The sequence below is a fragment of the Podarcis cretensis genome, assembly GCF_951804945.1.
Source record: "Podarcis cretensis genome assembly, chromosome: 1".
NCBI lineage: Eukaryota > Metazoa > Chordata > Lepidosauria > Squamata > Lacertidae > Podarcis > Podarcis cretensis.
The window spans coordinates 3,723,701-3,746,956 of NC_137170.1; the positions used below are offsets into that span (position 1 = coordinate 3,723,701).

At 44.1% G+C, this 23,256-nt stretch overlaps 1 protein-coding gene across 1 annotated transcript in view; it reads right to left on the bottom strand.

The window, feature by feature from the left end:
- Nucleotides 1–23,256, bottom strand: part of SOS2 (SOS Ras/Rho guanine nucleotide exchange factor 2) — a 41,060-nt gene that overhangs the window by 3,863 nt on the left and 13,941 nt on the right. The window contains exons 8-20 of the mRNA XM_079984128.1: nucleotides 17,299–17,397; nucleotides 15,736–15,863; nucleotides 13,880–14,535; nucleotides 13,654–13,735; nucleotides 12,029–12,151; nucleotides 10,143–10,246; nucleotides 8,559–8,775; nucleotides 6,573–6,692; nucleotides 4,745–4,907; nucleotides 3,657–3,774; nucleotides 2,317–2,489; nucleotides 1,203–1,319; nucleotides 309–570 (exon numbers count right to left, since the gene is read on the bottom strand). Of these exons, the coding sequence (XP_079840254.1) occupies nucleotides 309–570; nucleotides 1,203–1,319; nucleotides 2,317–2,489; nucleotides 3,657–3,774; nucleotides 4,745–4,907; nucleotides 6,573–6,692; nucleotides 8,559–8,775; nucleotides 10,143–10,246; nucleotides 12,029–12,151; nucleotides 13,654–13,735; nucleotides 13,880–14,535; nucleotides 15,736–15,863; nucleotides 17,299–17,397 (2,362 nt within the window). The remainder of the gene's footprint in view (nucleotides 1–308; nucleotides 571–1,202; nucleotides 1,320–2,316; nucleotides 2,490–3,656; nucleotides 3,775–4,744; nucleotides 4,908–6,572; nucleotides 6,693–8,558; nucleotides 8,776–10,142; nucleotides 10,247–12,028; nucleotides 12,152–13,653; nucleotides 13,736–13,879; nucleotides 14,536–15,735; nucleotides 15,864–17,298; nucleotides 17,398–23,256) is intronic.

A 23,256-nucleotide genomic window follows, 5' to 3' on the forward strand; every position in this document is an offset into this window, starting at 1 on the left:
TGTTTGGTTGAACTCCCACCCCACCAAACCACAGTCAGCCTGCTTGTTGCCCCTCCTCCATTTGAGCTTGATAAAACCAACATTAAAAACAATCAGGGCTACTGATTTTTAAACAGGCTGCAACGGTTTAGAAGAATACCGGAAGAAAGGAGAAGCTCAAAATATGCACCAAGTCACCCATCAGATTTCACAGGAGGAGATCAATTCCCGTCCCCCGTGCCTGTCTTCAAGCTAAGAGGTACAAAGAATTCACTTGGCTCCATTTTATCAGTGTAACTAATTCACTGGAGGCTACTTAGAACACAGACCATAAGAGCTGTTGAGATCCATGTCTAGGAATACGCTGAGGTCTGAAGATGCAGACACCGGCGGAGTGGATGGTATGACTGGCGAGGTTGGTGCTGACGCTGCAGACTCGTGTTCAGCTTCTGTAATCCTACTGAAACTGATCTTGTAGGGCTCCTTTTCAAGAGGCGTTGGGTGGCCCCTCAATGTGCCCGACGTGGAGCTGTGCCTGCCTGCATTAGGCCTTATTCCAGGAGATTTCAGAGAGTAGTTTGTTTTCCTGGGCTAGAGTGAGAAATAAGCCATTTCAGAGATCTCCCTCCCACATATGCCTTGCAAGGAAACAAACCAGTGTGGGAAACGTTTAACGATGAAGAAACAGCTATCTGAAAGAACTGGGTTTTATGGGGTTACTATGAAGTAAGTCTATACAAGGTTTTACTTTTTCGTCGAACTACAGACCAATTCTGTTCCACAAAGCAAGTAAAAATAATTTCCTTCCAACGTTAGTGTGATATGAAAACCAAACGCATTTTCTCCAATTGGGGACCCCATCAATTAATATTTAACAAATAAAATACCACCCAGTTGTTCTGAAACTCCATAGAAAGAGGGGGGAACACTTTTAAAAGTCAAGAAACAGAAGGAGTAAACAAACTGGAGGGAAGGGATTTTGATGGGAAGGAAAAATGGCACAGCTTCTGAAGGCATTGGGGGACCACGTGCAGCCCCCCAGAATGTAGACTGGTTGCTCTCACCTGCCTTATAGGACTGAGGTCCAGCCACCCCTCCCTTCAGACAAGCAACCACCTGCATCTTTACGTACAAAGAAGCACCTGCTCCACCCATTTTTTTAAAAAGTGCAAATCATATGTACACCCTTTTAAACAGAATCGAAGACACCACAAGTGACTTACATATCTAGGGGGCTGCTTGCAGTTTCGAGGCTCAATCTCCAGCGATTTGTTGAACAAGTAGTCTGTAAATTCTTTCTCTGGGGAGCTTCCCATGGGGTTCAGATTTTCAAAGAACCTCTGGAAAGACAAAAACACGTTTTCAACCAGACTGAATAAAAATTCCCATTTACAAACTTGGATGCGCCCATGCCCACACCCGTCTTTGAGGGAAAAGGTGCTGTGTTTGAGGCAGCAGTTCGACAGGCCAACCCCTCCTTATGCCCTGCACTGAATTCACAGAATGCCATGAGAAGGAAGTTGGAGAACACCGAGCCTAGCTGTTTCCCCGTCTTGAGCAAGATACATCATTTTCAGGACATGACGCTCACTTCAGATTAGCAAAGGGTGCCCAGAGTGGAGCAGTGCCCAGTTCTGAACTAGGCTCGTTTAACTGACACATTTAGCAAATACAGCTTGGAAAATGGATGCTCTGAGATTGTTGTTGTTTAGTTGTTTAGTTGTTTAGTCGTGTCTGACTCTTCGTGACCCCCTGGACCAGAGCAGGCCAGGCACTCCTGTCTTCCACTGCCTCCCACAGTTTGGTCAGACTCATGTTCGTAGCTTCGAGAACACTGTCCCACCATCTCGTCCTCTGTCGTCCCCTTCTTCTTGTGCCCTCCATCTTTCCCAACATCAGGGTCTTTTCCAGGGAGTCTTCTCTTCTCATGAGGTGGCCAAAGTCTTGGAGCCTCAGCTTCAGGATCTGTCCTTCCAGTGAGCACTCAGAGCTGATTTCCTTCAGAATGGAGAGGTTGGATCTTCTTGCAGTCCATGGGACTCTCAAGAGTCTCCTCCAGCACCATAATGCAAAGCATCAATTCTTCGGCGATCAGCCTTCTTGATGGTCCAGCTCTCACTTCCATACATCACTACTGGGAAAACCGTAGCTTTAACTATACAGACCTTTGTTGCCAAGGTGATGTCTCTGCTTTTTAAAAATGCTCTGAGATATGCACAGCTAAATGTGAGCCTCAACTTCACATTTGCAGCTGCTGCCATAGCCTCAGCAGAACACCAAAGAATTTCTTTCACCTTCACATGCACACAGCCAAGACCACCCATGCTCTCCAATTACCCGTATGTCTGGTTCGACCCGTAAGCAATATGGCTGGTTTTGATACTGCTGGATTTCTCCTGTGATTTCAGCCACTTTCCTCCTCTTGCTGAAGTTGATTAATCCTTTCCCTTGTCTTTTAAGGAAGTCGGGATTCCCTTCCTCAGTCTTCAGAATATTTGTTAAGTATATTCCTAATTGGGGAACAGGAAAAGATTTTAAGTTTTCCACATTCATGCCATCTTGTTTGCTCATGACTAAGACTGTCAGTAGGGACGCGGGTGGTGCTGTGGGTTAAACCACAGAGCCTAGGACTTGCTGATCAGAAGGTCGGCGGTTCAAATCCCCGCGACATGGTGAGCTCCCGTTGCTCAGTCCCTGCTCCTGCCCACCTAGCAGTTCAAAAGCACGTCAAAGTGCAAGTAGATAAATAGGTACCACTCTGGCGGGAAGGTAAACGGCATTTCCGTGCGCTGCTCTGGTTCGCCAGAAGCGGCTTAGTCATGCCGGCCACATGACCTGGAAGCTGTACGCCAGCTCCCTCGGCCAGTAAAGCGAGATGAGCACCGCAACCCCAGAGTCGGTCACGACTGGACCTAATGGTCAGGGGTCCCTTTACCTTTACCTAAGACTGTAAGGAAAGGAAGGAAAGCTCATTCTAATAGCTTCCCTGAATCTTCTTGCTATCTATGCCTTTTGGCGTTGGTGGTGCCTATCTGTAATATACATGTCAGCTGAGTTTCTGATATTGTTTTTAAACAACTCTCAAGCATTTTGGACTGATTTGACCCTCTTGACTTTGCATTTCAACTTCGTTTGTACCAATCTCTGCCTTTTGGGAACGTTTCCTCCCTTGAAGTCTATTGTGACCATGTTGGATTTTCTTGGGAATTGGCCATGTTCATTGTAATTTGCTAGCACTCCACTGTAGTCACTGTTGCCAAATGGCTTGGCAACACTTACATCTTGCACTAGGTCTTTTTATGTTTGATGTTGTATTGTGTTTTTAATATTTTGTTGGGAGCTGCCAAGAGTGACTGTGGCAACCCAGTAGGATGGGTGGAATATAAATATAAATAATATATAGGGCAGAATCATTTAGGGTATCTAGAAATTTGACCCCTTTATCCTGACTGGGCACATATGCAGTCTGAGAGTAGTTACTACAGCTACTCATTACTTTTCTCTTAAAATTTACAGAGAGACAGAATGAAAGAAGATGTAACATAAAAACTTTTGCTTGTTTAATAATGTAGAAAGCTTCTTTAAAAAACAAAAAACAGTGTCATGGTTTTATCACCCCTTTCTACACAGAGATGCGGCAAACTGCCCCTTAATTCCGCTTCTGTGCTGTAACTTACCAAAGAAAGGCACACAGGGTGGGTTGATTGACTTGAGTTTAGCAAGGTATTTTTTAAAGTGATCTTGACTTAATTCTACTGCTTCATCCAAAATTTTCTTTTTTCTCTCCTGCAGTGCCTAATTTAACAAGGAGAGAAAGAGAGCCAGACATTGCTATATTTAATACTACAGTATATTTAACACTAGCCAGAAATCTGTGATCGTACTATACATTATTTCATTTAATATCTTCATTTTTTAATTATTCAGCCAATCAAGTTACAAAGTCAGCTTTAGGGTCTGCCAAAGCTATTTTACCCAGTATATGAATCATAGAATCATAGAGTTGGAAGAGACCACAAGGGCCATCGAGTCCAACCCCCTGCCAAGCAGGAAACACCATCAGAGCATTCCTGACATATGGTTGTCAAGCCTCTGCTTAAAGACCTCCAAAGAAGGAGACTCCACCACACTCCTTGGCAGCAAATTCCACTGTCAAACAGCTCTTACTGTCAGGAAGTTCTTCCTAATGTTTAGGTGGAATCTTCTTTCTTGTAGTTTGGAGCCATTGCTCCGTGTCCGCTTCTCTGGAGCAGCAGAAAACAACCTTTCTCCCTTTATGTGACATCCTTTTATATATTTGAACATGGCTATCATATCACCCCTTAACCTCCTCTTCTCCAGGCTAAACATGCCCAGCTTCTTTAGCCGTTCCTCATAAGGCATCGTTTCCAGGCCTTTGACCATTTTGGTTGCCCTCCAACCAAAAGTGTCTGAAGACAGACACTAGGAATACCCAGCAAATTGCAAAAGGTATTGCATATAAAAAACAATAAAGATGTTCATAATACAGTAGCTGCCAAAAAACACTACTATCCACCAGGCTGAATTTTGGCAGAGCACAAAGCAAAATGGGAACATAGGATCTCTGCGAGCTCTGAGATTTTGGAAAAGCAACTCTACCCTTCCATCCCAGCTCCCCACCTAGAACTACCTATACTTCCTCAGAGCAAAATCATGCAGATTTCATTAGCCTTTAAATGTGGATAATTTTAGTTTTTAAAAAGCTGGCTACACTTCCAACACTGCTACAGACACCAAAGCTTACCTCAAATGTGTGATCCAATCTGTACACGGAGACAGAATTCATTGCACTTACAATCTCCAGCACACCATTAAAATTATTCAAGTCTTGGAAAACCTGCAAGATTTCTATAATCCTGCCCAAAATGGCCACTCGCTCTTCAAAGTTCTCTGTTTCCACAATGCACCTAATTTATGAGAAAGAGGGAGAGAAATTCCATACATTTTTAGCTACCATGCTAAGTTCAAGTTGCTGGTTTTGGTGTATAAAGCTTAGAATCAGGATATCTGAAAAAATAATCTCACCCCTTATATACCAAATCAATGGCTGCACTCTGCAACTGAGAGCCTCCTGCCATCTGTTCAGGAGGCTCATTCTGCTGAGTCCATTGAGGGAATGAGTTGCCTAAGGCCACTCAGTAACCTTCATGGCTGGGCAGCGCTTCAAACCCACGTGTCTCTGATCCTACCCAAATGTTCTGTTTATTATACCACACAAATATCCTTGCATAAAAGAAACTAGAAGGTGATGAAGACCATGTCTGTTTTCCAGAAGGATGCACCTGCCAATTGCATACATTAAAATTAAATAAAAAGTGCTTCTTCCTTTTTATCATTAGCTGTTCCCACAAAATCATCTCTTCAATTCCTCAAAGTTTAAAATCTAATTTGGAAATATGTATACACAGGCTATCTCAGGAAGTGGAAGAGGGCAATACACTGTGACTGTCAGCTGCACTGGGGACATTGCAGGTGGCTCGCACCTGCCCCTCAAAGCCATTCTGTACCACGATGATCAGGCGGGATTTGAAACCACTCTATCAACCATGAAGCTGGTTTGATGCCTGCTTTTATTTACCCAATTCTTCCCTCATTTCCTTCTTTTCTACCAACCATCTATCCTCTTCCTTGCTGCCTTCTCCTTCCTAATAACCATTGCCAAACACCTGTTCCAATCGTGCTTCCCACTTCCTAACATTCCATTTTCCTGGCCACTGCAACCACACACCATCAACCTTACTGACTCTATCGCAGAGGTTTAAAGGGTAACGGGAATTGGGGAGGAAGGGACATGCTCAGCTCCTCTGACTACAGCTTTTCAAAGTAAGCATTTTTCAAACTGATGTAAAGGCAAATGTCATCGAAAAATTAGGTAGAACATGAATGAATGGCCCTGTTGATCATGGCTTATTATTCTAGTTTATTTCATCAGGTATCCTTCTACTTTCAAATATTTTTTAGAAAATATTTCAGGCAATAAGTAACAAGAAGAAAGGTATGGGATGACTATAATCAGATTAATCTGAAAAAGGCAAAGTTACCTGCAATGCTTTTTTTTTTTTTTTTTTAAGGGGCCCAAGCCTTACTAACAGAACGTAACAAATACAGTCGTACATTGGAAGTCGAACGGAATCAGTTCCGGAAATCTGTTCGACTTCCAAAATGTTCGAAAACCAAAGCGTAGCTTCTGATTGGCTGCAGGAAGCTCCTGCAGCCAATTGGAAGCTGTGGAAGTCCCGTCAGATTTTCGGCTTCCAAAGACAATTCGCAAACCGGAACAGTCACTTCCGTGTTTGGGACGTTTGGGAGCCAAGTCGTTTGGGAACCAAGCTGTTTGACTTCCAAGGTGCGACTGTAATGAAACTGTAAATGTTCAGTAAACGTTTTATAATGCAAAGGTAAGGAGTTGTGTGAATGATGTTAGTTTCCTGCTCCTATTCTGCTCTGGTCTGAAAGACAAAAAAGTTATTGTCCGGCTCCCTGACGAAAAATGTGTGTTCTCATAGCCTTCTATGACAAGAGCCTCCTAGGGCAGTGACCAAAGTGATTCCCCTACTTGATTCACTACTTACTTTTCAAACCAAAGCGTAAGGTTTGTGGTATGCCTAATCATTTTCAGCAGATTTGGAGAATTAATTTCTTTATCTTCTTTTGTCCATACACTCCCAACAAGTTCAGATGGCTGGACAGCCCTGAAACAGAAACAGACAGGCCCATGAATATGAGATACGGAAAGCTGAGGAAGAGTCCAGGCATTAATGCTACTGGAGGGATGATACCGGATATCAAGAGATGTGATATGGTGGTCACATGTCTGCTACTGTGGGCTGCTGCCTTTTATGTTGCTCAGCAATTTTCCAGAAAGGGGAATCAAAGGTTACATGAGGACATCAATTTCAGCTAATTAATCAGTGGCCCAAGTCTTCTAAATCTGAGGTCTGCCGATTCCATCATTCTAGGCTTGTTTTGTTTTTCAAATGACACGGTCATCTTTTCATGGATGCTTTAGCTGAGATTCCTTCATTGCCGTGGGGGACGCAGGTCGTGCTGTGGTCTAAACCACTGAGCCTCTTGGGCTTGCTGATCAGAAGGTTAGCGGTTCGAATCCCCACGACTGGGTGAGCTCCTGTTGCTCTCTCCCAGCTCCTGCCAACCTAGCAGTTTGAAAGCACACCAGTGCAAGGAGATAAATAGGTACCACTGCGGCAGGAAGATAAACAGTGTTTCCATGAGCTCTGGTTTCCGTCACAGTGTTCCGTTGTGCCAGAAGCGGTTTAGTCGTGCTGGTCTGTGGAGAAACGCTGGCTCCCTCGGCCTGAAAGCGAGATGAGCGCCACAACCCCACAGTCACCTTTGACTTAACCGTCCAGGCGTCCTTTACCTTTACCATTGCAGTAGGTTGGACTAGATGACCCTTAGGACCCCTTCCACTTCTAAGATTCTATTTTTCTATAATTCTATAATTCACCCTCCCTATTAAGTATCAGATCATGTGTATGTACAAGAAACTAAGTATTAGATGCGCTAACTAAATAAGTGCAAGATAAAAAAAAAAACATTTCTACTAATCCTCTCCTTTCAGAAACCCCCAATTATGGCTTTGCTGTATAAATCTTTATGATTTATACTGTACTTTAGAAAGATCAGAGCACCCACTTTAGAATAATCCAAGCACCCTCCCTTTTTCTGGGTAACTGGGCGAGGTTGGATGCCTCCCAAATACCTAATGGAGAATAAAAAAACCACTTTACATTTATTATCCAAGCACTCTTTAAAGGTAAGAGAAATTATAACCAGAGACTCCCTGGTTCATCTGTGTGCATGAAGCTACCTTGAAATGTACTATTGGTCCATTTAGTCCTGGGCTGTCCCTTCAAGTCTTTCCCCCATCTTCCTACCTTTTAATTGGAGCTATCAGGGACTAATGCTTTTGAATTATGGTGCCGGAGGAGACTCTTGAGAGTCCCATGGACTGCAAGAAGATCAAACCTATCGATTCTGAAGGAAATCAGCCCTGAGTGCTCACTGGAAGGACAGATCCTGAAGCTGAGGCTCCAATACTTTGGCCACCTCATGAGAAGAGAAGACTCCCTGGAAAAGACCCTGATGCTGGGAAAGATGGAGGGCACAAGGAGAAGGGGACGACAGAGGACGAGATGGTGGGACAGTGTTCTCGAAGCTACCAGCATGAGTTTGACCAAATTGCGGGAGGCAGTGGAAGACAGGAGTGCCTGGCATGCTCTGGTCCAGGGGGTCACAAAGAGTCGGACACGACTAAACGACTAAACAACAACATCAGGGACTAACCTTGGGACAATGTGCATCACTATGGCTCCTCCCTTGACTGCTCAGCTACTTTGATATGTTGCACCTGATTGGTGCATGACATAAATACCACAGACTGACGGTGCGCACTTGGCATATACTTGTATGTGAGCATGTACAGTCCTCATACTGCTACCTATACCATTCAGACTGAATCTGTACCAATGAACCTGATAGGAGAGGAGCACTCTGCGGTTCATCAGGTGATGGAGGTCCAACAGAACACACTCTACCTGTAGAGATCAGATTCCAGGAGAGTCAGCTGCCGAGCAATCTCTATGGGGTGCAGCGTCATGAGGTCAAACGTCTCAAACTGGCGGCTGATGTGCCACTCAATTGGGGGTGGAGGGCTCTCAAAAGTTATGTTGTGGCTAATGCCGTTTGCATGAGCTTGCTTCTTCCTCCGGATGATCTTAACAATGGATTCCACCCACTTCTTCATGGATTTGCCTGGAAGACATATTGGATACGGCGGGAAGATCATACAGATTAATTATTTTGTGGCAGGGTTGCTCAGTTCCATATTCACTGGTTTGGGATTTTACGGTGGCTGAATTTATGGCCAACTCTGCAGGAAATGAAACGGCCACCTTCTGCATGCAGAAGTATGCGCTGTACCACAGCACAGAGCAATGAATCCACTGCCCCCCATCTCTGGAAATCTTGTTCAGCAATCCCCTCTAACACTTATGTACACATCTAGTATTCTTCATCAGCCCTGCCTTTTTGCAAGCTCTCTATGCCACGTAAGAAGATAAAAAGAGCCCTGTTGGAACAGGCTAAAGGCTTGTTTAAACCACCATCCTGACTTCACAGCGGCTAACTAGATGCCGATGGGAAGCCCAGGAGCACAACCTGAGCACAAGAGCGCACTCTCCACCTGTGAGTCCTATCAGCTGGTATTCAAATGCATACTGCCTTTGACAGTGGAGTCAGAACACGGCCTTCATGGATAATAGCAACTGACAATCATAATCTCCACGATTTCATCCGATCCTCTTTCAAAGCTATCCAAGTTGGCTAGCCATTGCAGCATCTTGTGGGAGTGAACACCATAGTCTGATTATGTGCTATGTGAAGAAGTACTGTATTTTTTCCGTGTATAAGACTATATTTCCCCCAAAATTTTTGAAGTTTAAAGTAAGGGATTGTCTTATACACGAATAGTGCATAGTGCATTTTCTTAATTTTGGGTTAAAAAAAAATAGGGGCGTCATACATGGGGGCATCTTATACACGGAAAAATGTGGTACTTGTCTGGTCTGAATCTGCCAACTATCAGCTTCATTGGATGAGTTATAGAATAGGCTGGGGAAAGCAGTTTAAATATATCAGTGCAGGTCAAGCTCTTCCAAAGGGCTACACCTTTATGTACACAGTGGCCCAGTTTGCACATAATGCTAAGACAAACCATGGCTTAGCTTGAACGAGCAAACATGCAGGCTCCCAGAGAGCCGACTGAAGCCACTTTGCTCCTCCCGTTGTTGCACACATAGTTTTCGACAAAAACCACGGGTGAAGTTGCTCTTAAATCATTTACAGCACTACTTTATATGTGAACTTTTCCTGGAAGGAGCAAGACACAAATTCAAAGAGCTTCTGATTGAAGTTTATGAAATTGAGATGCTTTTCCTGTTGCAAAACAAAGTTAAATGGAAAGGAAACTGACAGCATGTCGCTGGCTTGCAGTGCTTGTAAATACCATTGTCTTCTGAGTAAGCACAGCCAAGCAGAATTTTCAGAATTTCTTAAGATGCTAAATCCACACAGCAGATGAGATAGAGCAATTTAAACAAAAGTTAACTCAAGACACATACCTCTTACAGTGGAAATAAATGTTTCCAATTTATCAAGTAGCTCCTGATCTCTTTCAAAGTCATAATAATGGTGTTCCACCCAGTGCCGAAACACATTTAATATCCTGGGGGGTGAAAAGAAGTGGGAGGTGAAGAAAAAAATGCCACCAGTTTAGTTTTCATAAACCCAGACTGAGGCAGACACGTTCAACCAAGGAGAAATCAAGGCTGGAGATGGATGGCATTTTCTATTTTTTTTAAAAAAATGTGGATTATTTTGTGAGCCACCAAGTTATTTTCTGATTAGAGTATTAAAGTCCCCTGTGTCTAACAAACTGCAAATGTCTCCACACAGACACAGGGACTAGGAGCACACATCTTCTCCCAAAATGGCTTGAACTGTGTAACTCTCATTATTGTAGGAAATCTGAAGGCAAGGCTTCAAGTGGAAAGTTGTAAATACAGGCCTAGATATCACACATATGAAGACCCACAAAACGACTTCCTAACAGTTAATCCAAAACGTTGAGTTGCATCAATGCTAGACAAACTCAGAGTAGAACCATTGAAATTAATGGACATTGCTAAATTAAAGGTAAAGGGGCCCCTGACCATTAGGTCCAGTCGTGACCGACTCTGGGGTTGCGGCGCTCATCTCACTTTATTGGCCGAGGAAGATGGCATACAGCTTCCGGGCATGACTAAACCGCTTCTGGTGAACCAAAGCAGCGCACGGAAACACCATTTACCTTCCCACCGGAGCGGTATCTATTTATCTACTTGCACTTTGACGTGCTTTCGAACTGCTAGGTTGGCAGAAGCAGGGACCAAGCAACAGGAGATCACCCCGTTGCGGGGATTCAAACTGCCGACCTTCTGATCGGCAAGTCCTAGGCTCTGTGGTTTAACCCACAGTGCCACCCGCGTCCCTATTGCTAAATTAGGTTCATCCATTTCAATGGGTAAAACTTAGCTGGCTACAACCCATAATCTGCCTTAGAGGTATGCAATTTGGAATCTCCCCAGTCCATGTATTATTTCAGACACATTTAGGCACAGGTTAATTCCCAAGATCATGCTCATGTTTTTCATAAGGGAAGCAGAAACATCTTCCAACAATATTAGTGAAAATTCACCCTTCTCCCCTGTAGTGCCACAGTAACACCTCCAATATTACGTGGGCCTCTGGTCAAACAACAATATAGAGTCCACCATTTGCCCTGGCCTATCTGTGACTTATGAATTAGATACTTTCACTATTATCTTTCTCACTACTACTTAACATTAACACAGACCTTTATACTGTTTGCATTAAGTTTGTATTGCTAAATTGCTATAACCCACCCTGGCACCTTAGAGTGAAGAGCAGGTAAGAAATCAAATTAATAATAATAATAATTTTTACTACAAGCCTGGTAATGTAATTTATATTGCTTTGCGTGGGGAACCCTGTAATCATACCTAGCTGTTTAAGTGCTTTACACATTTAATCACTGTAATTCTTACAATATAATTTGTAAGGTGAGCCAATTTATTACCCCCATTTTGCAGACGGGGCATCCTGCGAGAAAAGATTTTTTCTCCTAAGGACACCCAGTGAGAGTTCTGAATTTCACCAGATCACATTTTTAGCTGCTATGCTGCACCCTCTCTTGGTGCCTTGTCTACTGATTTCCAGGGTAAGCTCCCAGGCTGCAGTTCTACCACGTCCTTACACAAGAGGAAGTCCCACTGAACTCAAGGGGTCTGACTTTGTATAGTATTGCACTGTCTGGCCTACCCACATCAACCAGGTCCATTCCCAAGCAACATGAGCATTGTGCAATCTCACATGAAATGAGGTAATCCCCGCATTCTCCCCCCTGATGGTCTAAGTCAGTTTCTAAGAAAGAGATGAAAGCTCAAACCTGAGTTGCACTGGCTGGACATATTCTTTGCGAAATCTTTTAAGGTCTGCACTGATTGGCTGTTCTCCTTTCTCTATTGCCAGCCTATCGGCTTCTGTTGGCTCAGGCTCTGGGATTTCAAATCTAGTAATAAACAGGAGTTGAAAGGTGAGTTGCATGACATCCAGAATACAAAGAAAGGAGGACTACCGTAGAATACATTCTGATCCATAACAGGGTGGGGGTGGGGGCTAAAGTGCTAACATTGAGACATATTAAGGCTGTTGATTCTAGGGCACTGAATTCCCTAACCTGCAAATAGCCTGTTATTTATTAGATCTATCTTTATTCTGATACAGTGGTACCTCGCAAGATGAATGCCTCGCAAAATGAAAAATGCGCAAGACGAAAGAGTTTTCCGTTTTTTGAGTCATTCCGCAAGACGAATTTCCCTATGGGCTTGCTTCGCAAGACGAAACGTCTTGCGAGTTTGTTTCCTTTTTCTTAAAGCCGCTAAGCCGTTAATAGCCGCTAAGCCGTTAATAGCCGCTAAGCCGCTAATAGCCGTGCTTCGCAAGATGAAAAAACCGCAAGACAAAGAGACTCTCTGAACGGATTAATTTCGTCTTGCGAGGCACCACTGTATTCCAATTTTTGCATCCCCCAAAGACTTTTTTTTATAGCAAAAGGTCAAGAATATGTTTCTATATCTTTTGATGCTTTTGCAAAATGAAGTTCTGCTCCCTTGATATCTCAACAATTACCTTTTCTGGCTTCTACTTTAAATTTCAGTAATGGGAATAATATTTATCTCCCAGAGTCATTCTGGACATGATTAGCATGTCTTAACAGACCCATCGAAGTTGCACAAATGAAGTGCAGTTTCCAATGTTATAGAAAATTTGCAGAATGACCATTTTTTAAACGGTTACCAAGAAATAATTTCTTAAAAACTAGTACACAATAGCGTACTTTCAGGGATAATTTCTACAGTAACTAAAAACTAAAATTGCTGATCCACTGTAGGAAGGGAGTTTCTCTCTTCAAATCCTGCTGCATTTTCTTTTCAGACTGCTATCTGACCTCACATTCTCTGAACAGTTGGGACGAGCCTTAGTGCTGACAATGCAATGCTTCTTAACAGGCCTCTCACAAAAATCATACATTCATAAAACATTTTAAAAATGACTTGATCAGATTCCTGCAATCTCTCTCTTTTGTTTTCAAGCCTTTCTTCCCAGCTGGGAGGTTTATAAAGCCAACTGAGAAGCTAAGATCCAGAACTGTGTTGTTAATAGGCCAAATTTGACACCACCCTTCTTTCCCTCTCTTCACTTTAGATTTATTAGGGATATCTTTTGCACAGAAAATCAACCTTCAGCAACATTATTTTTTCAGTACACATTCTGCTTTCGGTTTAGGCCAGACTGTTTCAGCTTCAGATTGCCAGAGACCACACGAGCCTAAAAGCATTATTTAATTAAACACTTAATGGACTCTGGAGAACAGAAGAGAGTTAGGAAAAGCCCTTAGAATAGACAGCAGCTCCAAGATGATTGTGCCAACACAAGAAATCCGCTTACACTTCTTATTGCAAATGTAACAGCTAAATCAATTGCCAAGTGACTGAGGTTTTTTTAACTTACCGTTCTGTCAACAAAGCTAGGAGTTCTTGGGGCTTACAAAATGAGCGGTACGTGGTAAGAAAAGTACGCACAAAATTAGGATCTAGAAAAACAAACAGGAATAAGTTTAAATACAATTATCACATGAAAGATCTCTGACCTGGTTTCAGTTAACAATTGCTCCTTTCCCCCATGACAATACGCAATGAAGAGCGATATCAACCCTCCAGGTAGCAAAGCCGGATACCTGCATACATGTGATAGGTCAGTCTTTCAATGAGCTTCACTACGGTTCCGCCTTTGATAATGGGAATTCCGTTCCGGCTCTGAAGGTTGTCTTCAAAAACGATATTCTCCTCGGAGTCCTCCACTGCAAAGCGGTAGACACTCGGACTGGGGAGCCGCAGGGGCTGTTCATTCTCTTCTTTCAACAGCACCGCATCCAACATTCGGTCGAGGGTGCTGCGGTATTGCAGGGAGATCAATGCAGCCATCCAATTGTTCTTCTCCTCACTAGACTTGGCCGCAAACATGAAGCTGTTCTCATCTTTAGGGACCAGTTCAAAGGCGTTCTTGTATTCACATGTGTCATCCTTATCAACTATGTGGACTTTCCTCATGACAATTTTTTCCTTCAGTCGGTACTCTGCGTTGCTGTAGCCCGGGAGCCGCGACTGACCATGATTGGCTTTGCAGCTGATCATCAAGCCATCGAAAAGAAAGACGTGTCGCTCGTGTTTGGCTCCAACTCGTGCCAAGGTCCCTTCCATTATGAATTCATTACAGCACTGACCGATATCTTTGCCTTCCCAGCCATCGATGTTCTTCTGGATCTCATTCATTTTTTTAATGGCAAGGTGCTTGCTTCTTACTTGGCGATTATAGAACCAAAACACTGGCTCCCTAAAACACAGAATATATGATTCAGGTAGGCAGCCGTGTTGGTCTGACACAGCCGAAATAAAAAAAATAAAAAATAAAAATTGTCCAGTAGCACCTTAGAGACCAACTAAGTTTGTTCTGGGTATAAACTTTCTAAGGTGCTACTGGACAATTTTTTAATTTTTTTCTTTATTTCAACACAATATATGATTTTTCCCAAATATCGACAGTTGTTAGCTAGGAGGAAAAACATTATCAAGGATCAGGTTAAGCTGCTTGATTTCATTTAAATACTCCTCTGGCCACATTCACCACCACAAAAATGAGCTTTAAAAACACATGCAAGTTAAGCCAAAGCACCACACACACCCAAACTAGCATGGGGATCACACACATTAGCTGTATATCCTTGCCTGCTACTGAATTCATGACTGAATGGGAACCACAGACAGCCCAGGTTCCAATTTGTGTATGCACGATGAATGTAGGTGTTTAGAAAACATGCTTGCTTTTTAAGCACAAAAGGTGACATCTACAGTGGTGCCTCGCAAGACGAAAAGAATCTGTTCCGCGAGTCTCTTCGTCTTGCGGTTTTTTCGTCTTGCGAAGCAAGCCCATTAGCGGCTTAGCAGCTTAGCGCTATTAGGGCTTAGCGGGTCAGCTGATAAGCGGCTTAGCGGATAAGCGGCTTAGCGGATCAGCTGTTAAGCGGCTTAGCGGATCAGCTGATAAGCGGCTTAGAAAAGGGGGGGGGAGGGAAAAAAACAACCGCAGGAACTCGCAAGACATTTTCGTCTTGCGAAGCAAGACCATAGGAAATTCGTTTTGCGAAGCACCTCCAAAACGGAAAACCCTTTCGTCTAGCGGGTTTTCCGTCTTGCGAGGCATTCGTCTTGCGGGGCACCACTGTACTGCCAAACAGATTTCTGCTTGCACAGGGGGGTTCACCTTCCTCTCCTGTACATGCCCACCCCCCAATTTTGAAGAGAGGAGGAGAGAAAAGGGAAGACCTGCCATGCAAGTTGAAACCCACTGTGAACTTGGGCAGGTGGATGGTTCCCATCTCGTGAACAGGTCCTAAAAGAAGAGAAACTATTAGGATGCCTCACCCACAGCCCCAACTCCTGCAGTGCGACCCCCCCCCCCAAACTTCAGCCTACGAACTGCTGTTCCCAAAGGTCTCAGGCTATGGCCAAGTCCACCGTTAGGCTACTTCCTTACCCAGGCCGGCGTCTAGGTGAGTGCTTGTTATAGATGCGTTCCATGCTACATTGGAGATTCAGGAGAGCTGTGATGGCTTGTTTCAAGCATTCGCAGTCTTCTACATCTTTACTACAGTATTGCAATTGCTGAAAAGAAAGACATTTATTTCCATCAGACCTGAGCAATTGCTGAGGGCAGGAAAAAAGGATTTGTGTAGCAGGGAAGTAGATTCCATTAGCTTCCTCAGGGCTTTCCCGTGAGCAAATGTGCATAGGATCAAGCAGCATGTCTAAAACATCTGTGTGACCGTCATACAGGTACGTTTTTTGGCAGTGGGCCGCTCCAAATTCTATGACAAAATTCCAAGCAGTCATGATACGGAACATTCCTTCAAGTCAAGTCACCGAAAGTGGAGCATTCCTTTCAATTATTCACTTCCTCCTGCAGACACTGCAAAACTATTCATTGAAATTATCTCTGGGAAGCTTGCCTCACCGGTGAAAATGAAAGCTTTTGAGGAACAGTGGGCTCAGGACTTTTAATTACAAAGACAGTGCCTAGGAGCTATTCATTCTTTGATACCTGACTGATGGCAATCCTTACTTTATACTCCTATAGGGCATAACACTGACATTTTGGCTTTGAAAAGGACTTTCTTCTGCCTCTAGCCCTACTTTCTTCAAAATCAGAAGCCAACATAACCACAGAATTGTAGAGTTGGAAGGGACCAAGAGAATCATCTAGTCTAACCTTCTGCAATGCAGGAATATTTTGCCCAACATATGACTTGAAACCATGACCCTAAGATTAAGAGCCTCAGGCTCTACCAGGTGAACTATCCCAGCTATTGTGAAGTACACAACAGTCTAGTCCAGGGTTGGGATGACTGGAACGGCAACTGGTCTTCCAAAATGCATTTAGCTAAAACCTTGTGGCCCACCGATGTGTTTTAAAATGAAACACAGGCCAGGAGGTGCTGGGAATCACGTCGGGATAGTGCTGTTGCACTTGGGTCCTTGTTTTGGGGCATTTGGTCAGTCACAGCGAGAAAAGAATGCTGGACTATGTGGACCTTTTGCCTGATACAGCAGGCGCTTCTTATACAGTAGTACCTCGTATGCTTCAGGTTACATACACTTCAGGTTACAGACTCCACTAACCTAGAAATAGTGCTTCAGGTTAAGAACTCTGCTTCAGGATGAGAACAGAAATCGTGCTCCTGCGGCGTGGCAGCAGTGGGAGGCCCCATTAGCTAAAGTGATGCTTCAGGTTAAGAACAGTTTCAGGTTAAGTACGGACCTCCGGAACGAATTAAGTACTTAACCCGAGGTACCACTGTATATGATAAAGATTTCTGAGCAGCTGGCATAACTAACCTACTTTAAGTTTACCCTTGAACATGTACTCTTGCCTAACACTGGAAGTCTGTTGCTGGATCAGATCGAGGTCCTCCTAGTCCAGCATTCTTTGCCTAAGAACAGAAGCAGTGCCAAGAACGCTCTATACTTCACCAACAGATCTGGCCTCGATAAACACAAGTAAGTCCCAACTTCTGCTTTCCTTCTAAGAGCATGTGCTTACCTGTAACAGTTCAAAGTAGTGCAAACAGTGATAAACAGGAACCAACATGAGCCGAGGAAGGACATACTGTACTGCTTCTTTAAAGCCATCAGCGATTGACTGAAGAATAAAAAGCAAGCCGTATTTAAGTGGTTTGTCACGCAAAAGACAGGAGGAAACAGTTTAATGGATTCCCTTGGGAGGTTTTGAATTCTCCTTCCTTGGAGGTTTTTAAACAAATGCTTTAGCTGAGATTCCGGCATCGCAGGGGGTTGGACTAGATGACCCCTGGGTGTCTTCCAACTCTATAATTCCATGATTCTAGCCTAAAAGCCTTGATGGATTTGGTATGGTGGGGCAATCCAGGAGGGTTTTTGAAAGATCAGAACACAACGTGCGTCTAATCTTCTTTAAGGGAATCCTAGAATCATGGAGTTGGAAGGGACCCTGAGGGTCATCTAGCCTAGCCCCCTGGAATGCAGGAATTGTTTGCCCATTGTGGGGCTCAATCCCACCGCCCTGAGAATAAGAGCTCCATGCTCTACTGACTGAGCTATCCCAGTCAGAAGGGGAAAGACCACAGCTCAGGGGCCGAGCATACGATTTGCACGCAGAAGCTCCCAGGCTCAAATTCCAGCATCAGGTAGCAGGTGAGAGGTAAGATCTCCACCCAAGACCCTCAACAACTTTTTAAAAAATTGACAAGAAAATTATACAGACAGCAAAATGAAGAAGTCTATGTTAACATTGCTTTCTACCGATAATAAATAATAATAGCTATTACAACAATGAAAATACTAATACTACATTTACTTCTCCTTTTGAACTTCTATTCTGGTTACAATATATTACTATTCTATAAGAATCTATTATATTCTTTGCTGTCCCATATATTATTTTATTTCCCAGATTCAACCTAACCCTTCCCTCCTCCCCACTGCTTCCCTTCACCTGTGTGAGATCTTCCCAACATAGTATTTTTTTCTAGTTGCTTTTAAAAAATAAAATAACATGAAAACTGATAAATTATAATTACTTCTTTTGTCCTTACACACTTAACAATTGCCTATTAAGAGTAATGCTTTAACACCATATTTCTTCATGTGTTTCCCCTATGCATTCCCATTCTGTATAGAATTTTTGACTGGAGCAGCCCCTGATGGATGCAATCATTTTGACCCTCAACAACTTTCAATAGTCAGAGCAGACAGTTAGATTGCAGAACAGGGTTAGTTCATAGAATCATAGAATCATAGAGTTGGAAGAGACCACAAGGGCCATCGAGTCCAACCCCCTGCCAAGCAGGAAACACCATCAGAGCACTCCTGACATATGGTTGTCAAGCCTCTGCTTAAAGACCTCCAAAGAAGGAGACTCCACCACACTCCTTGGCAGCAAATTCCACTGTTGAACAGCTCTTACTGTCAGGAAGTTCTTCCTAATGTTTAGGTGGAATCTTCTTTCTTGTAGTTTGGAGCCATTGCTCCGTGTCCACTTCTCTGGAGCAGCAGAAAACAACCTTTCTCCCTCCTCTATGTGACATCCTTTTATATATTTGAACATGGCTATCATATCACCCCTTAACCTCCTCTTCTCCAGGCTAAACATGCCCAGCTCCCTTAGCCATTCCTCATAAGGCATCGTTTCCAGGCCTTGGACCATTTTGGTTGCCCTCCTCTGGACATGTTCCAGTTTGTCAGTGTCCTTCTTGAACTGTGGTGCCCAGAACTGGACACAGTACTCCAGGTGAGATCTGACCAGAGCAGAATACAGTGGCACTATTACTTCCCTTGATCTAGATGCTATACTCCTATTGATGCAGCCCTGAATTGCATTGGCTTTTTTAGCTGCCGCGTCACATTGTTGTGTGACTATGATCCTGACTGTGATCCTGGCAGCTTCCTGTACTCTTCTCTCTTCCACGCTCCCATTTTTATAAACTGGCTGAAAATGCTCATTCCCAACCACACTTTTAGAGACCCTTGGGGAAAGGCTGTAACTCAGAGGCAGGGAACCTTCATTGCATGCAGAGGGTCCCAGTTTCAATTCCCAGCATCTCCCAAGTAGGGCTTTAAAAGACTCCTGCCTGAAATCCTGGGCAGCAACTGCCTGTCATTGTGGACGATACTGAGCTAAATGGATCAAGAGTCTGACTCAGCATAAGGCAGCTTCCTGTGCTCCTCTGCTTTTACTGCTTTTAAAAACGACGTTACGAAATAGATTTTTAATGAAGATTCATACTAGTATGAAAATGGTTGAGGTAGCAGCTCCTCTGCAAATCCACCCAGCAGCCTCTGCTGAAGAGTGGCTGGGGAAACCCAGCCAGATGGGTGGGGTATGAATGAATGAATGAATGATGATTCTGTCTGGGATTGCTGTTAGCTTAATGGGGTTTGGCCAGCAATCTCTATGAAGCAGGCAAATTCATCGTCTAAACCAGGAGTTCCCAAACTGTGGTCTGCAGACCACCAGCGATCCAAAAACATCATTCAGGTGGCCTGAGGCATGCCTGTGAAGAATTCTATGGGACTTAAATTGCAATACAATACGATAAAATGTAAGAAACAAAAGAAGCAACAAAAATACGATTTTAAAAATCACACAGCATTTAGGACAGCACACTGAAATTGCTACAACAGGCGGCGGGGGGGGGGATATTAAGTGGTCTGCTCAGCAGTTTTCAATTGATCCATGAGGGGGAAAGTTTGGGAGCAATACACACAGGCAACCTATAGGCAATAAATGAAGGAAGGAAGAAGCAAGGAGCTACTTCATTGTCAGAGGCAGAGTTTAGGGCTTCAACAAGAGCTAAGGAGATGGACAGCAGTAATGACTTGTAACATGTGCGGTGTAATGGCTAGAGTGTTGGACTCTGACCTGGGAGAGCAGGGTTCAAATTCCTCACTCAGCCATGAAACTCACTGGGTGATCTTGGGCCAGTCACCAGCTCTCAGCCTGGCCTACCTCACAGGAAGTATAAATGGGGAGGAGAGGAATCATGTATACCACCTTTGAGCTCCTTGGACAGAAAGGTGATATATAAATGTCATCAGTAAATAAATAATACTCTTCCTTGCCTGAAAGTAACATGGACTACACCTGCAGCAAATTGAAGTTTATTTCTCTGAAGAACAGAAGGTAAAAACAAAGAAGCACAAGGACTGAAGCAGGAAGGTCAGAGGAAAGAAGATGAGAGCGGGGGCGGGGGGGGGGGCACTGCATGGGAGAGCACAAGAAGAGCTGGCAGGATCTCATAGTGGTCTATCAGAAGGCATTCTGAACCACTGAAGTTAATGCATCATTTTCAGCACCTTTCAGACAAGAGTGGTTCTGACTATCCAGACCGAGGACAGCTGCAACAGGTGGGATGGAAGACTCTTAAGCATGGGTAGGCAAACTAAGGCCTGGGGGCCGGATCCAGCCCAATCACCTTCTAAATCTGGCCCGCGGACGGTCCGGGAATCAGCGTGTTTTTAAATGAGTAGAATGTGTCCTTTTATTTAAAATGCATCTCTGGGTTGTTTGTGGGGCACAGGAATTCATTCTTTCCCCCAAAAAAATATAGTCTGGCCCCCCACAAGGTCTGAGGGACAGTGGACCTGCCCCCTGCTGAAAGAGTTTGCTGACCCCTGCTCTTAACCCTTCAAAGACTCCACCAACACATGCAGAAAGAGAAGGGTGGCGATGGCCATGGACTGAGAGGTACAGAGGTGGCACTGTGCCAACCGAACCTGTCCAGGTGTGAAGAAGGCCGTCTCCCCGGATCCAGGATGTGATGGGCAAGTTTGCCAAGACTTATCAAGCTCACCGGTCATTATCCCTTCTTCCTCATCCACATGGGAATGAATGACAATGCCAGGCATAGCTATGAACACATCACATATGACTACAAAGCTCTGGATCTTGGGGCTCAGGTGCTTTTCTTGTCAATTCTATCTGCAAAAGGTAGAGGACCACAAACAGAGAGAGGAATGCTTCAGGAGAGTGACCAGCTACAGAGAGAGAATGGGCTATAGAAAAGTCTTGTTTGTGGGACAACAGTTAAAACTTTCTTAATGAACGACTTACTGGAGAGAGATGGGGCTTCACTACACAAGACCCGGGGGAAATGTGCCTGGAAGAAGCATGAGGAACTTGGTCAAGAGGGTTTTTAACTAAATTTTGAGGAAAGTGGAAATAATAGCATGCGGGTGAGTACAAAAGGGAAGCACTTAACACAGGGATCCGGGTACTACAGGAGAAGCTGGGGGAGATTTGGGGTGGAGTGCCTAGCAAACCCCACACTATAAATAACAGGGGAGACAATGAAGCATCGCTCCTTGGATTATCCAAGACTTCTACTGACTCTACACGAAGGCACAAAGAATGGAAAAATAAACAAGACGAGCTTGAACTCCCAGGACAGGAAGGTAAATATAACAGGATAGGTATATCTAAGACTTGGAGGAATGACTCTTATGATTGGAATGTAGCAGTGGAAGGACAAATTGTTCAAAAATAATGGATGCAACAGGAAGGGAGGGGGACTAGTGTTATATGTCAAAAATATGTTCATCTACACAGACATTCTAGAGAGCGAACAAGGTAGTCCCATGGAAGGCACCTGGGTAAAAATTAACCAAGAAAAAAACATATTGTGGTTGGAGACTTCTACAAAGCACCAAAACAAGGGGGTGCTGTGGCTTCCTTTTAGAAATGACAGATGTTTCAGAGAAGCAAGAATTAGTATTCGTGTGGCCTTCAAGTACCCTGATATATGCTGGGAGACAAACTCCCTCGAGCATGGAATCTCCGAACAAATTCCTGGCATCCTCTTTCAAAAGGCAGAGGAAGGAATGAAGGGATTGGCTGTCCTTGACTCGCTCTTAACCAATAGCGGCGAAGAGTTGGCCAATGACATTAAAGAAGTAGGGATGTGACCACGCAATCCTGGAATGCCTGATCTTACGTAGAATCAATGTGAACATAGTAAAATGTGTACCTTGGATTTTAGAAAAGCCGATTTGAATAAGCTCAGGGATATTCTAAGGACTCCATGGATAGATCTGCTAAGGAGCCCTAAGTGGAAATTCCCAAAGGAAAAGTTACTAAAAGCACAGCCACAAGCAATTTAAATGAGAGAAATGGGGCACATTTTTTAAAAAATGAGAGAGGAGCCGAAAATACAAACAATAGGGCACTTCTAAGAGATGGAAGGAAGAGCAGATCCCCAAGGAAGAATAGAGACAAATGACCAAAGCCTGCAAGGAGAGTGTCAAGAAAGCTTGAGCTCAGAATGCATTGAGGCTGGTAATGGGTGCCAAGAGCAACAAAAGGGACTTTCCAGCTATGCTGTATTTGAAACAAGAAGGAATAAGGAAGGCCTGCTGCTCAGTAAGGATGGTAGAATATTAACAGGTGGCAAAGAGAAAGCAGAACTGCTCAGCTCTTATTTACCGCATTTTTCGCTCTATAGGACGCACTTTTCCCCCTCCAAAAATGAAGGGGAAATGTGTGTGTGTCCTATGGGGCGAATGCAGGCTTCAGGAGAGCCGCAGCGCCAGCCCCACAAGGTTGGGGGACAGCTGGGAGGCGCAGCGCGTCTTCCTGCTGTCCCCGGACCTGGTCTGCAGGCGGGCGGTGGGGAGAAGAGCGCTTCTCCCCGCTGCCGGCCTCACAAGCGCCTGGGGGGGGGGAATAATTTTTTTTTCTTTATTTCCCCCCCAAAAAACTTGGTGCGTCCTATGGGCCGGTGCGTCCTATGGGGCGAAAAATACGGTAGCTTCCACCTTCTTCCAAAAGAGGAACAGGGTTCAACCTTGCCCATGTAGTGTGACTGGTGAGGGATCGGGATCCTTGCTCAAGACTGTTAAGAACTGTGCAATCAAGCCTTTGGGGCCAGATGAACTACTATCAACTTTGAGAAAGGGTGAGGAGTGGACTAGAGACAGGTAAATGTTGTCCCAATATTCAAAAAGGGGAAGGAAGAACTAGGAAAAT